General features: G+C 36.2%; 1 protein-coding gene across 2 annotated transcripts; it reads left to right on the top strand.

The window, feature by feature from the left end:
* The first annotated feature begins 286 nt into the window (after positions 1-286).
* Positions 287-10,785, top strand: commd1 (copper metabolism (Murr1) domain containing 1). Of its 2 annotated transcripts, none has more exons than XM_038278008.1 (3): positions 287-494; positions 1,969-2,259; positions 10,280-10,785. In XM_038278008.1, exons 1-3 carry the CDS (start codon positions 321-323, stop codon positions 10,388-10,390), a joined length of 576 nt encoding a protein of 191 aa, XP_038133936.1. In that variant the 5' UTR covers positions 287-320; the 3' UTR covers positions 10,391-10,785. The 2 variants fall into 2 exon arrangements, with proteins under 2 accessions (XP_038133936.1, XP_038133937.1); XM_038278009.1 differs by having other exon boundaries at positions 321-494; positions 10,283-10,785.
* The last annotated feature ends 5,720 nt before the right edge of the window (positions 10,786-16,505 follow it).

Consider the following 16,505-nt stretch of genomic DNA (forward strand, 5'->3'; position numbering starts at 1 on the left):
CCCAAGCAGAGGGCAGAAGCCTGACAGAAAATGGATAATGGAGTATATTTTAAGTAGTTTTAAAAATGGTACTTTTACACTTGAGTACACTCACTTGAGTAAACAGCTTAAGTTGATAACTTTAAGTTTTTTTAAACATTAGCATTTTGATCTACTTGAGTAATATACATGAATACTTTTGACACCTCTACTGATTATCCTTTCATGCTTTTAAAAGTCGGGTCGCAGTAAAGCTTATACGACTACAACTCCCACAATGCAATGCATCCTCTGCTTCCGCGTGACGCGCTCCCCGCCTCTCACGTGAATCACACGCCAACATGGCGGACGTGGAAGTCGCTAAATCTCTAAGCGGTCTGTTGAATGGAATAGCTCAAATGGTGTATTACAACAAAAGCGAAATAACGGAGGACTTGCTGAAAAATGAGCTGTATGCGGAAATGCCGCAGGAGGAATTCAAGAGTTTGTACGAAAAAATGAAAGGGCTGATAAAGGTAGGAAAAAACATCTTTCTTCCCTGCTTGCAGATACAAACAGCATAAAGTAGGTATGAAGATGGGTATGACACGAAGCTGGAGGCATTAATGTTCGAAAAACTAATATAAATGCTAACGAAATTAGCACTTTGCATGATTTTAGGGGCTAAGCTAAGGCTGAGTATTTTTCTTTAAAAGTCAGTGACTGGGGTCAGATTTTAATGCAAACTCTTCTCTGTAGGCCTGCTAATTGATGCTTAAGTTAGTTAAAAATGCACATAGAGCCTCCTTCATTAGGCTAGTTGTAAATAGACACCAACATAATGAATTTAATTGAGTGTTTCCCTGCTAAGTGTATCAGTTTTGGCCAGCAGGGGGCAGCATTGCCTGCTTATTATCACAGCAACAGTTTTTCAGACTTTCTTTAAAAATGATGTCAATTATGTGTGGAATTGATCGAGGCTAGACCACTCGCAGGCAAAAATGATTGTGGCCGCTGGCGGGTGAGGCTAGTTTATTAGGCTAATCCTAAGTTTCAGCGTTTGAAAGCTTGATTGCCGACCTTCCATTGTTACGGGACTTTTTTTATCGTAAACTGCTTACTTCTTACATGCATGGATCTGCATATTGTTTTTACTTTGGACTTGAAATATATTTATAAATCCTCATGTGTTTATATTGCAGGTTTATATGTAAATGTAAGAGGACGACACTGTTAAAAATAAATAATTGGACCGATCTTACTGGTGCTCTTCTGTTTATAAAGTAGATCTTAGCTGTGCTGAAACTAAACAAACAGCGATGACCTTTTAATAACTGAAGAGTTTTAACTTTAAGATAACTTAATGTTATTTTCCATTAATTTATTGTTGGAAAGTATGCAATAACACATGCACACTACTGTGTAGCCTGTGTAATTTTTTACTTATTTATAAGGTCAGTACATCTCTACAGAACAAGTGCAATAATCCAAGTCAACTACTATGTAATCTTCCATTCCCTGCAGATAATTTTATATCTAAGAGAAACATATTCCAGGACATTACAACAATTTTGTAATGCTTTTTTATACTATATACTTATATTTATGTGTTATATTTATGTTTATACACTCTTAGTATATTGTCTGTTGTATTTTTATCTTTATTGGCATCATGCTTTAACTCTTTTTACTCTATATAAGCTACAGTGACCAGAATTTCCCTAAAGGAGTAATCCCAAGGGATAAATAAAATTGAGTCTTTCAGTATTGTCCACTAATATTTCATTTAGTATTTAATTAAGATTGAATATGATTGTTAAATAATTTGGTCAAAATAAGAGAAAACAGTTGAATGAATGGTTAAGCTTTGACTCATATTCCTGTATTTTAGATCAAATTCGAATATGGTTTATTTTACAGAATTTAGCTATTGAATGTATCAGACTTACTGATCAAAAATGAAGGACAACTTTTTCTGATCCTCGTTTTTCTGTCTTCTTATTTCTGAAGTCCATCGCTGCAGCAGACATGGACCATGCCCAGCTGGAGGCCTTCCTCACAGCTCAGACCAAGAGGCAGGGTGGCAGCGGGCTGACTGCTGAGCAGGCTGCTGCTCTCTCCCGCTTCTGGAAGAGCCAGCGAACACGAGTGAGAGAGAGCCTGCTGGCTCAGTGTCGCTGGGAGCCCACTCTCAGGGGCCTCTCATGGAGAGTAGACCTCCAAACTGCTGACAGCTACGGGAGCGCCGACCACAGAGGGCCAGTCGCCTTGATGGAGCTGGAGCTTGGCAGAGATGGACAGGTTAGAATCAGTCCAGGTTTGCACACATTCTGGCTGTTTATGTCTACTGACGTGGGGTTTAAAAATAGAAACACAAACTGAGAAAATACTAAAACAACTAAAGATTATTTTACTAACCAATTAAAGTGTCAAATTTTTGTCTTTTTTTATTAACTGATGTAAAATACGCTTTTTCACAGAATCAAACCAGGTGAAACTAAAACTTTTCCACTTATTAACAGGTGAAATGCAAAATATTTACATATTTTAAAATAAGATAAGATAATTCTTTATTTGTCCCACAGTGTGGAAATTGCAGCGTTGCATCAACAGTGCAGTAGGAAAAAAAGAAGAATACAAAGTATAAAAAATATTTAAAAATATATAAAAAATATACATTAAGTATATACAGAAAAGGCAACACTGGTATAAAGTGACAACAGTAAAGTTCTGTGCAAATGATTGATTGTATTAAATTATTGCAGAGTTAAATAGATATGAGTGAAGTATATAATAGATATGCAATAATAACAGGTAAAGTGACGGTGGACATATGGTTGATACGGTTTATATATTTATATAGTTTATATGTTTGTATATATTTTTACATTTGCAGTACAATTACTGCTCTTGGACTACATTCACACTGCAGGCCTTAATGGTCAATTCCTGATCGTTTTTGTGAAATCCAATAGTTTTGCGTGTTCATGTATATTTCCAAATATATATATGACTTGCATGTGATTTCCTGTCTGAAATGCATTCAGAAAACTTAAGGGTCCTGCATGAGCATTAAGGCTGATTTATACTCAGAAACCAGGTCGTCTGCGTTAGAGACTGACATTTTTTCTGGAATCCCATAGGTCACGGGATTCCCGTGGGATGGGAGTCAGTATTATTAACGATCATGTAATTGGGACGGTACAGGATTAAACATTAACGGGAGCAGACGGGAGCGGGAGCAAACCAATAGTAACTAAAAGAAACAAGGATTGATGCCAAAAAATTAAATAGAAAGAAAAAAAAATCCAGTACTGGCGCCGCCATTTTGTAGTTTTTTTCCTTGAAGCCTACACTATAATGCGAGTCAAAAACAACAAGAAAGGGAGTGGAGCAGGAGCGGGGGGTCATTCTGAATGGGAGTGGGAGTAATTTCACCAGGAGTGGGACGGGACAGGATTTAGATTTCTACTCTGGCCCGGGATCGGGACGGGACACAATTTTTTTCTGTGGGAGTGGGACGGGACAGGAGTGAAAATCCACTCCTGTGTCAGTCTCTAGTCTGCGTGTGTTGCAGTGAATGCAGATATGCCCCGCCCCTTCCGCAGACACTCTGCTATGGAAGTAAATATGTGCCATCAGAATTTGAATAAAAAATACCTCTGAAATTTGATTGTTGTATATCAGTGCTTACTTTTTCAGTATTAAAATAAATTCAGAATATATTTTTAACCTAAAAAAAATTCAATGTTATTATTTGTACATAAAAAAAAAAATCAGTGTAATTTTTTTTACATGGTTGCAATTTTCAGTTATTAAAAAAATTCACATTCCTATTTCAAAGTGTTCAAATTTTCAATATACATATTTTTCACAGTTTAAATTTTCAGTGTTAAAAAATTCAGCATATAAAAAATTCAACTTTTCAAAATTCAAATGCAATATTTTCGTTGTCCTCCAATTCAACTTGCTCAAATTCACTGTCTCAAATTCAGCGTCTAAAAATTCGCTGTAAAAATGGCCAAGGTTACTTCAGGTCACAGACATTAGCAATGGATGTCCGATTCCAACATCCACCTAATCACGTGATACAACCGTTGTATTGAAGAAGTACCAGAATCACCCAGGCTGGCGACCATGGAGGCGAACTCAAACCCAACGGTGAGTTTAATGCTTTCATATTTCTGTAGTATATTTTATTTTGCACATGAAGTTTGATACATTATCTTAAAGCCTGATTTAAAACACTGGTTTGGGCCGTTGTTAATCTTACACCGTGTAGTGCCGGCATATTACCCCCCTCCCCCCACCCAAATTTCCCCCGTTTTATTTCAAAAAGAAATACCACTTTTCCAGGCAGTCTTAGTAAAGTCGTAATTTTTCAGGAGATGCTACCGCTAATGTAGTAAGCTAATATGGCTGTCTTGTGTGCTTCAAAGAGGGGCTGTGAACAGTTCCGACCCCACTCTGATCAGCTACTGTATTGTTAGCTCGGAGGTAGCGAGAAGTAATATGCCGGCACTACACGGTGTAAGATTAACAACGGCCCAAACCAGTGTTTTAAATCAGGCTTTAAGATAACGTATCAAACTTCATGCGCAAAATAAAATATACTACAGAAATATGAAAGCATTAAACTCACCGTTGGGTTTGAGTTCGCCTCCATGGTCGCCAGCCTGGGTGATACTGGTACTTCTTCAATACAACGGTTGTATCACGTGATTAGGTGGATGTTGAAATCGGACATCCATTGCTAATGTCTGTGACCTGAAGTAACCTTGGCCATTTTTACAACGAATTTTTAGACGCTGAATTGGAGACAGTGAATTTGAGCAAGTTGAATTGGAGGACAACGAAAATATTGCATTTGAATTTTGAAAAGTTGAATTTTTATATGCTGAATTTTTTAACACTGAAAATTTAAACTGTGAAAAATATGTATATTGAAAATTTGATCACTTTGAAATAGGAATGTGAATTTTTTTAATAACTGAAAATTGCAACCATGTAAAAAAAATTACACAGAATTTTTTTTTTAATGTACAAATAATGACATTGAATTTTTTTTAGGTTAAAAATATATTCTGAATTTATTTTAATACTGAAAAAGTAAGCACTAATATACAACATTCAAATTTCAGAGGTATTTTTTATTCAAATTCTGATGGCACATATTTACTTCCATACTCTGCTGCACCTCTCCATAATTGTAGGTGACTGCAGACAGGAGGCCTCTGATTGGTCGAACCTACATCCACTCTACACTGTTAAAAACCTTGCAGGTCAGCTTAAAGCTCTCTTCTCTCAATAAGCCATAAAGAAAAAAAACAAAAACAAAAAACAGGTATTTAAAAAAATCTGTGAATCAGGAAATTGTTTATTTACCAAACTGACTGATTGCTGTTTTCTTCTTCAAAAAACACTTTAGATTTTAAAATGGAAAAATATTTTTCATATATTTTTTTTTTATTTAAAAATTCAAAGTATAACATGGATGCATAAAAAAAAAACTCATTTTATCTTAAATTCTGTTTCAAGCAATAGATTATAATTAAAAATGTCTCCTGACCTTTACTGGTTGATGATTATCTTTATCTGGACCCCTCTGATTTTTAATTGGTTAACCCTACTCTATAGCAATGTTGTTCTAAATCAGAATTCACCCGTCCTCTGTATGAATTTATATCAAATATCAAACAAAAACATTTAAGTAGCAAAGTATTTAGCTACAAAAAATACTGTCAAATATTTGGGTTTCTCATACGGGTGAAACTCCTGAGCCAACAAACAAGTGTTGTATTATAGTCTGATTACAGTAAACTGGCTATGAGCTGGATTAGAGGGCTGATTGTACTGTGGCTGGAGGCCTGGTTCAGATTATTGGTAGCTTTTAATAAGCCTCAGTCCCATGAGAAAGCTACTTTATTTTTTCAATTTCACTGAAAGCAGCTTTAGAGACCTTCCCTGAAAAAAACAAACAAAAAACATCTCACAGATTTAACCCCTCAAAGGACCAGGGTCTATAAATTACTTTGTGCTTCATCATATATCTTTAAGAGAAAGCATGTCATAGGCTACGTTCACACTGCAGCCTGAAGTGACCCAATTCCGATTTTTTTGCCCATATGTGACCTGTATCTGATCTTTTTATGACAGTCTGAACGACACAGATCGGATTTTTTCAAATGCGACCCAGGCCACTTGGATATGTGGTCCTGAATCCGATACGTATCTGATCTTTTCAAATGCGACCTGTGTCTGTACGGCCAGGTCGCATTCATCCGACCTACACGTCATTGATACTTGACAAATGTTACTAAACGTTACTAATCTGCGTCCTACTAAGCGGAGGCGGGAAAAACTAACAACCATGGCGGAAGATAACACAGAGAGCAGTCAATAGAGAGAAAGTGAGAGCTCTGTACGGACGTTGCTATTACTGCCCCACAAAACGCCATTGTAAGAAATCTGGCTCTCTTTCTTTTTGATCTTCTTAAAAAGATTTCATTCGTAATGTGCCTGCTCCTGTTGGAGAAGAACTTAAAGAACGCAATATACGCTGCGGTATTACGAGTCATGTTTACTTCCGCAAACACTGAGGACGCTTGCTACATGTGACGTCATCGCGTCCTCGAGTGCGCATGCGGGACACTTCGGTTGAACGCTTTCAGTTCACACAGTAGATCACATACAAGTCGCATATACTTGGAAGTGTGAACGGACATGCAAAAAATTTCACAAAATTTCACAAAAAAATCGGAATTGAGCATTAAGGCCTGCAGTGTGAACGTAGCCATAGAGATGCATCATGGAGGGCTTATTTATTGACCTGTATAAACATCATTCTCCATGTTTTAGTTTTGGTTTAACATGATGAGAGAATAAAATACATAAGATAAAGCTGATTATTTTTGCCCGTAAACTTTAAATTAATTTGGGAAAGTAACTCTGAGCATGTATTTCACTCTATATTCTATTTAGTAACCATGTTTGTCTTATGAGAATAAAAAAATCTAGCCTTTTATATGATTCTATCTGTCTCTGAATTTATATGTTTTGACGATGCCACATGTAGTTTAATGGGATTACATGTGATTTTCCAACATAAAGGAGCAACTGACTCTGAAGATGAATAGAAATTATGCATCATTTACTATTAATTTCATCCAAAATAATCGAAAAAAAGTGCATCATATAGATGCATTCAGATTCCTGATGCTTTTCCCCTTGAAGGTGCTTTTGTTTTTAGAAATAAAACTTTAAAGGAACTACTTAAGCATGTTGGCCTAAATATGTTGTAACTGTCCTATTAACTTACAGGCACACCATGTACGTTTTGGCCACCAGGGGCGCTAGACTTGTAAGTTTCCTGTCTAGTGCCCCTAGTGGCCACAAGCGCTGCAGCACTGTCACAAAAGTCAGAAGGCGTGGGAAACGCTGCTGCCCTCTGAAGAGCACCGCCTGTGTTATTATGTGACAATATTTTATTCAAATTTATTTAAACTAAACGGCTTACAGAATTATTGATATATTTTATTTACATATAAAAGTCTGATAACTCTCAAATAGGACTTATACGTTAACATGAATTTAATCTAAGTTCAGCAGAGGAAAATGACAGTTCATATCACTTTGTTCATGTTGATGCAGGAGTTAAAAACATGGAGATTAATCATGAGTAACGTTTCCGCTGTGTTCTTATACCTCAGTCATATCAGTAAACCATGTGTCGGTGCCTGTCTGATAAGTTGTGTTAATATTTATTTTGAAAGCGGCTCTTCAATGCCAAGGTTACAGATGTACGTCCCCTTTATCAAACCAGGCCCCTGAGAAGAGTATCTATAACAGTATTATCTATAAATCTTACACTTCCGTTCTTCTAACCGTGTGACTCACGCAATGAAGATGATTACCTTATCCTGACTAAAGGGGCCTCTGCTTATACTGCTCTGTCTTCTAGAGGAGATTAAATAAAACATTTGAATTTATATATTATGTGGGTAGGAAAAATATAATTGATGGAGAAATATCCATGTCTATATTTAGTAGACATTTAATTAATACAGATTATCTTGCTTTAAGTCTCCTAAAATCCAACACAAACACTTTAGAAGTCACCTGATTATTTAAAGAAGTCACTAATGTTTGTGTAAAACTACCTTTTTTTAAGTCTCAAATTTATTGGTGGACAAACTGCTGCATGAAGGCTGAGGAGGAAAACAGACGAGTCAGGGTGAGAGAGAGATGTTGTTGTGCCAGCTTACCAGAAGATTATGGATATACTAAATAACTAGAACTGGAAGTTAGTTGAATGATTATAAGCAGAGATGTCAAAAGTACTCACTTTCCGTACTTGAGTAAAAGTACAGATACTTGTGTTAAAAAATACTCTGGTAAAAGTGGAAGTACTGATTAAACTTCTTTACTCAAGTAAAAGTAACAAAGTACAGGCTTGTAAATTTACTTTAAGTATAAAAGTGAAAGTAGAAACCACTTTTTTCATGCCGTTGCCTACATTTTAAATGGATGTCTGCCAATAGGACTAGATCTCCGTTGTGTTCATTTTCAATCATCTCGTCATCCATGCTACTATGCTAACGCCACCGCCACCAAGCTGCAATGATTTGCCGCCAATGAATACCGCCGAATCTGTCGATTCATCATGTAGTGGTGCGTCAAATGCAACGTAGATTCCGATCCAATTAGATTGAATTTGGTATTGATGACGTGAAAAATAATAACGGTAACTCCATTGAAATGATTCAAAACTAAAGTAACGAGCCAATTTTTAAAAATGTAAGGAGTAGAAAGTACAGATATTTGTGTAAAAATGTAAGGAGTACAAGTAAAAAGTCACCATAAAAATAAGTAGTAAAGTAAAGTAAAAATATCAGAAAAATCTACTTGAGTACAGTAACAAAGTATTTGTATACTTATAATCTCTGATTATAACTGTAATTTGCTTATTGAACAGGGTTTTAGCCACTTACCAAAAAAGTTGTAGTCCGGAATCCAGTTGTCTTTCACCAATTTAGTAATTTAGGCTATGGCTATCAGCAGAGTTATTAATACCAACCAAATAAATGTGCTTCTGTTCATTCGGATGCTTTTGAAAGAAGCGTGAATCCAACCTGAGTGATAAATTGTTCACTGTATAAAATGAACACAAAAGACCACGGGTTAAAATACGATGGTACCTTTATTAGCTACAATCACACAGTATTATATCTAATAACTAAGCTAAACACTGAGCAAAATTAAAGAAATAAAAGGGGAAGATTCCCTGAAGGGATGTTCAAAGTTTAAGGCTTAATGCATTTTAAAGTGTCCTTTAATAGCAGCAGATGAAATGTGAATAATCCTGACGCAGAGATGTTAACTGCAGTCAAACAGTGAAGTTTGATTCAGATTATAGCGAAAAATTAATGACTCAGGAATTCCTTAAACTATGATGAAGCTGAAAGACCCGTTAGCTTAGCTGGCCCCAGGGGTTAGAAAAAGAGCAAAATGCTCTGACCTGGACATCTAGAAAGACTTTTGATTAAAACTGTTTCATTTGTGAATAAAGCGCAAACATGGATTAAATAGGGAAAATATTTATAATTTCATTTACTGGGTTACAATAGTAACATTTAGGATTGGTGCTAAGGGGTGAGGACCAATTTTTAAAATTGTAGAGTTGCTGTTTTGTCAACATAATCCTACGTAAAAATATGTGAAGGAAAATGTAAAATGATGCTTTTATTACATTTCTGAACAGATTGTAATTAGGCTGAGGAATATTGTCTGCAGGCATTCAAAATGGCCCTTCCCAGTCAAACGGCCGCTGAATGGCAGCACACTTCCCTCCAACTCCCAGCGAAATCTCCTCCAACTTCCAGCCTCTGAAGTTATCGCCTCTTGCATATTTTTTTCCACCCTTTGCGAATGCCGGCTTTTCAAATTGGCCTAATGCCAGTGAAAAACTTTTTATTGCAAAGTTTAATTAAAAATGCTTATATTCACCTTAAAACTAATTAATGATGTAAATGAAAAAAACTTTCCTTTTTGATAAAGCTTATTGTATCCGGAGCTATCTCTATAGTTATGCTGCTATAGGCTTAGACTGCTGGAGGACATAGGGACCCCTTTTTCATCATTCTGCTTCATTCTATATTCTCCCACTCTGCAGAATCTATTAGTTCAATCTCTAACGTTCTGGTATCATATAAGAGTGAGTCGAAATATACTCCCTCTCCTACTGTTCTTCAACTCTAAAAGCTAAAAATAATAAAATCCCTCAGATCAAGTGTTTATTTACTGCCCTTTTTCTTGTTTCCAGCAGGACTCCGACTTTGTGTGTGTGGAGTTTGATGAAACCAAGGTGAACCATGTGCTGAAGAAGATGGCCGACATCCAGGAGAGCATAGACAGAATAGTTCATCACACGTGAAAGAGCCTGGAAGAGTCAGAAGAGCGTTTTTACACCAGGCCGGGACGCTTTAAGAGATAAATGGTTGTCCTCAGTGGAATATTACCACTAAGTAAAGGTGTGAGGAACATAAAGGCTCATATTTCATGTAAACCCTGTTTTACTCATGATCTAATAGGTTTGGAGCCGTTGTGGTTGATAATTTTTTTTTTCCTCTGCCAGCTTCAAATGTTTCATGTAAATTATAGATCCTGTTTGTTGACCATCTGTTGGACTTCAGGACCTTTGGATTATTGATTAAAGCAAACATTACAATCAAGGTGATTTAATGTAGTTTAGGTGTTTCTCTCTATTGTGAGTAACTGGTTTTATAAAACATATTTTCATCATCTCAATAAAATACAAATGACAAAATATTTCGTGTTTGAAATACGTATTTTAAATACTTGTATTAGAAATACTGGCCATCCCTGTGCGCCAGCAGCCTCTCGGCGGCACTATCAAATAGTTTGAGATGCGTACCTGGGGTTAAAAAGTTATTATTTGGTATAAGTTTAAATTTCATGACAGGCACAGCCAGATTTGGGATTCGGGACAAAACCTTAGAATTTGGACTGTCACTAATTTTTCTGGATATCTGGTCACCTTAAAGGTTACTGGTATGAATTTTACTTTTTTGTTTTTTTCTGTTTAAAGGCATACTATGCAACATTTTTCAGTTAATTAATGTGTTCCATAACGTTTTGGATGATTAAATGAGTCATTTCAAGTCGAACAAAGGTTTTCTCGGCCGCCCTGGTGGTCTGTAGGGGAAATACCGTACTTGCAATTGCAGGAGCCCTCGGCCCGCACCCACCGGCCCAGAAGTCTCGTGCATCGTGAGAGTCGGTCTTGCTTTACGGCGTGAACTGCTACACGCCCCCAGTGAAAGGCATGCTCGTTGCTAGCGCAGTGCCGATATTTGTGCAGGTATCATGGCGGAACCAGCGAGAAAACAGCGAAAGCCCATGTCGGAAACATGCTAAATTTTCAAACTCGAAAATTGGAACAAAGTGGTCACTTTAATCCCAGTAGACATGGTGATTCGTTGCGTTCGCCTGTCTGCTAAGCTCAAAACAACCGTGCCTGGCTTGACGGAGAAACCAGGAGAACAGCTGAGCATATTTACAACAGTGCACTTTTACTTTCACCCTCTGGGGGGAGCCTCGCTGGAAAATCAACACCGGTTGCATAGTATACCTTTAAATCAGATAAAAGGCAGATTATATACCTCAAGAGCAATAAGGAAACAAACTCCTGTCTAATCAGATATGTTTTAATTGCAACAGAGACCTAAAGACCTGGGCGGTGACGCATTGATGAAGTGCAGCTTAATGTATCACAGTATGGTGGGAATGTTTTATTGTTGCAAGCAAACATATGGTCTAAATGGAAATTTGGAAAAAAAAAAAAGGTTTAGAAAAAACAAATGTAATCCAGAAATTAATCTTTGAAAATCATTTTGATAAAAATAACTGCTTTAAAATTTGTATTTGCTTGCAACAATAATGGAACAGAATTCACTCCATATGAGGAAAACTATTCAAGTTTAGTTTTGAACGCCATAACTTCATGTGAGAGATATTTTTAGTGTTTCTCTTACGTAACATACCAGCTGCTTTTTATCAGAGATATACACTCGCTACATGCTCTTATTGCTGGATTAAATGGGATTAGTTAACAGAACGTGTGTTTATATTTCCCTGATACAGCTCAGGTCATAGATCATGTTGCTCTAGAGTAGACAGTGAAGGCCAACCAGTATTTATAGATCCTATCTAACATAGTATTATCAGTTCATGTAATAAAACCATAAATTTTAAACCGTGGACTTTGATTTGATCACCATTACATTTTTTTCCCCTCCCATAATCTTCCAACATCAGACTAATTTAGTATTTAACTAAGATAAAGTAAATTTTTTATGGGATTATGTCTGAGTTGTTGTTTGGCTTGAGTTTGAGTCCAATTCTTTTGTGATCTTATAAAACTTTTAAAGGACAGAAAAAAATAAAAAATGCAAATTCTCATCCTTATTGTTGCCTTTTATTAACCCTGATGACAGTTTCTGCACATTGGAACATGTCATACATTTCACTGCTGCTTGAGTTAAGGTTAAAGTCTGCTTTGGGTGTCTGTTAACGGTTGACTGGTCTAATGGGGCTTGTGATGGTTTGATAACTCTTGGAAAACACCCTTCTTGATTCCCACTTTTTGCTTTACTCAAACATTTATAGTGATAAAGTATTTTAAGCCTCAAATGTAGCTTTAAGGCTGCTTTGATGGTAATTATTATTGAAAGCACACTGAGAAAGCTACGGAAGAGGATTAGGGCCACTGAAAAAAAAAAGTTAACTGATTTTTTTTAAATTTTATTTAAGTAAAGTTTGGGAAAAAAGTCGGAATTCTGACTTTTTTCTCAGAATTCTGATTTTTTTCTCAGAATTCTGATTTTTTTCTCAGAATTCTGACTTTAATCTCAGAATTCTGACTTTAATCTCAGAATTCTGACTTTTTTTTCTCAGAATTCTGAGATTAAAGTCAGAATTCTGACTTTTTTCTGAGAATTCTAAGAGTAAAGTCAGAATTCTGACTTTTTTCTCAGAATTCTGAGATTAAAGTCAGAATTGTGACTTTAATCTCAGAATTGTGACTTTTTTTTCTCAGAATTCTGACTTTAATCTCAGAATTCTGACTTTTTTTCTCAGAATTCTGACTTTAATCTCAGAATTCTGACTTTTTTTTCTCAGAATTCTGAGATTAAAGTCAGAATTCTGACTTTTTTCTGAGAATTCTGACTTTAATCTCAGAATTGTGACTTTAATCTCAGAATTCTGACTTTTTTCAAAGAATTCTGAGATTAAAGTCAGAATTCTGACTTTAATCTCAGAATTGTGACGTTTTTTTTCTCAGAAATCTGACTTTAATCTCAGAATTCTGACTTTTTTCTCAGAATTATGACTTTAATCTCAGAATTCTGAGATTAAAGTCAGAATTCTGACTTTCTTCTCAGAATTATGACTTAATCTCAGAATTCTGACTTTAATCTCAGAATTCTGACTTTTTTTTCTCAGAATTCTGACTTTAATCTCAGAATTCTGACTTTTTTTCCTCAGAATTCTGAGATTAAAGTCAGAATTCTGACTTTTTTCTCAGAATTCTGACTTTAATCTCATAATTGTGACTTTAATCTCAGAATTCTGACTTTTTTTTCTCAGAATTCTGACTTTAATCTCAGAATTCTGACTTTAATCTCAGAATTCTGACTTTAATCTCAGAATTATGACTTTAATCTCAGAATTATGACTTTTTTTTCTCAGAATTCTGAGATTAAAGTCAGAATTCTGACTTTTTTCTCAGAATTATGACTTAATCTCAGAATTATGACTTTTTTTCTCAGAATTCTGACTTTAATCTCAGAATTCTGACTTTAATCTCAGAATTTTGACTTTAATCTCAGAATTCTGACTTTTTTTCTCAGAATTCTGACTTTAATCTCAGAATTCTGACTTTTTTTCTCAGAATTCTGACTTTAATCTCAGAATTCTGACTTTAATCTCAGAATTATAACTTTAATCTCAGAATTAGGACGTTTTTTCTTGTCAGAATTCAGTCAGAATTCTGAGATTAAAGTCAGAATTCTGACTTTTTTCCCATGTTAAACTGAAATAAAATTTAAAAATCAGTTAACATTTTTTTTTATTAGTGGCCCTAATCCTCTTCCGTAGAAAGCTTTAGGATTAAACAGCATATTGATATTCAGTAAATTCAGTTTAATCTTATCAGTCTTTTACTTTTCATGCATCTGGTGCCTCCATTAAGCACACTCAGCATCCAATGGTAGCTCCACTTTTGAATTCCTCACTTGTTAAGGTCTCAAGCACCTAATTTTCACATTTTACATCTTTATATTTTACAGAATTAATAACCCAAGCAGAACATTTCAGCCCATTTTTTACCAGTTTATATACTGTGCATTTGTATCCATTTGAGGTTTTTCTGATTGTAAAAACTCGGTAAATGCCACTTTCAGCATAATCACACACAAAAAAGGTTTATGATGGCAGCAGCTGATATTTTTATTCTCTAAGCACCAAACGGAACCTGGCTAGATGCAGCTATGATGACAAGAAAAAGCAAAGAGAACATAAAGTTAGGGGTTGAACTTACAAATTCTGCAGAATTGGAGATTAGAGAAAATAATGAAAAGGGGTTTCTTTGTCTTCCGGCAGTCTAAGCCTATAGCAGTTTAACTATAGAGGTACTGCTGTAGATCTCCAGACGCTTTTTACTCCACCTGAACCTCTTATGTTGACGTTTGATTACTTTGGTGTAAATTTTGAACAAAAGGATTCAATTAAAATATGCACATGAGTGACAAAAATGGAAATGTTAATTCACTGTCTTAAAAGCTGGACTAAACAAAAGTTAGTTTTGTATACTCTGTGTATACAACATGACAATAAAAGATGTCTAAGTGTAAGTCTAAGTGAAGAGGAACACTGGTGCTGCAACCACAACGGAGAGAAGCCAAAGTGTGGGGACTGTCTGCCCGCCTCTGATGGCAGTAGCACCGGCAGGTCCCGCCCCCGCAACCCAACCTAGCGTGTTTAGATTAGGCAACCCTTTCCAGCCAATATCCAGTTTCAAATTTCCTACATGGTGTTGTGGTAATGAAACTTTCTCATGTTCTGAGGCACCCGCTTGGTTTGCTAGATGGCAGTGGCTGCATTATGTGGAAGAGACTCATCACATTGTGTGTTTCATTTGTCTGAAAGGAGTCAGGAAAAAAAGTCATACCTAGAGCAAATTTAAGAAAGACAACCCCTTTATGAATGCCAGTGAAAAACTTTTTATTGCAAAGTTTAATTAAAAATGCTTATATTCACCTGAGAACTGATTTATTTAATTAATGATGTAAATGAATAAAACTTTCCTTTTTGATAAAGCTTATAGTTAGAGTGGCTCAGGTTATCCTGAGCTATCTCTATAGTTATGCTGCTATAGGCTTAGACTGCTGGAGGACATAGGGACCCCTTTTTAATCATTCTGCTTCATTCTATCTCTATTCTCCCACTCTGCAGAATCTGTTAGTTCAATCTCTAACGTTCTGCTCTCTCTGCTTTTTCTCATAGTAGCTTCATCTGGTCTGTTCCTGCTTGGCTGTGACTCCATCCTGGAGAGAAATATCAGCTGTGCTGCTGCCATCAACACCTTTGTTTCTAGATGTTAAGGATCTGCCTGCTTTTGCAGTGTAGTCCTGTTTCTCTGACTGTGACTAACTGGATGTGCTCTCTTCATCCTCTGACATGGGAGCTGCCTGGCTGTGTGTTTCCTGGACAGTTTTTTTTTTTGTATCTCTGCTTCTGTCTCCTTGAACCCCAGTGGGCCTCAGCAGATGGCCGCTCTCACTGAGCCTGGTTCTGCTCGAGGTATCTTTCTGTTAAAAGGGAGTTTTTCCTCTCCACTGTCGCTACAAGCATACTTGGTGTGAGGGATTGCTGAAGAGTCAATGAGTCGATGCAATCAACTGGTTTTCCTTAGATAGAAAACTTTGAATCAGTTTGACTGGATGATCTGGTTGAACTGTAAAGTGCCTTGAGATGACATGAGTTGTGAAGTGGCGCTATAGAAATAAACTGAATTGAATTGATGATGTCTGTGTTACAGACCCTGGTTGCCTGCACTGAATCGCATATGGCAATAAAGTAGTGAATCTCTGTCAATTTTTAAATTTTTATTTAGTGTATTTTAAATAGGCCTATATGCTCATAGGTTTTTTGTTTAAAAAACAAAAAAAGTTTTAACACCCCCCCTGATCCAAGTTACTTGCAGCGGCCCTGAGCATAGATAGAGCATGAAAAGAAGTAAACAGTCACAAATGTGTCTGCAAGTTTCACAATCTTTGTGTAAAACCTTTTGACCATGACTCCTCATGGGGGTGTCGCCAGGAATTTCATGAAAGCCATTTCATGCCCCCCCCCCTGTTTTGGATTTTGACAAGATATTCCTATTTTATTTCGCTATAAAATGAAACAAAGGGCAGATTATTTTTATGCTGGCGCTGAGAATCTATTTTTTATTCATGTAAACATGT

The sequence above is a fragment of the Cyprinodon tularosa genome, unplaced genomic scaffold, assembly GCF_016077235.1.
Source record: "Cyprinodon tularosa strain WSP-4 unplaced genomic scaffold, ASM1607723v1 ctg137, whole genome shotgun sequence".
NCBI classification, from domain to species: domain Eukaryota; kingdom Metazoa; phylum Chordata; class Actinopteri; order Cyprinodontiformes; family Cyprinodontidae; genus Cyprinodon; species Cyprinodon tularosa.

Bases quoted from the DNA above. Each gene is read 5' to 3' on its own strand.
- commd1 (XM_038278008.1), top strand. From the start codon at position 321: ATGGCGGACGTGGAAGTCGCTAAATCTCTAAGCGGTCTGTTGAATGGA. The intron at 495-1,968 runs GTAGGAAAAAAC...TTATTTCTGAAG, and splicing joins AAATGAAAGGGCTGATAAAG to TCCATCGCTGCAGCAGACAT. The intron at 2,260-10,279 runs GTTAGAATCAGT...TCTTGTTTCCAG, and splicing joins AGCTTGGCAGAGATGGACAG to CAGGACTCCGACTTTGTGTG.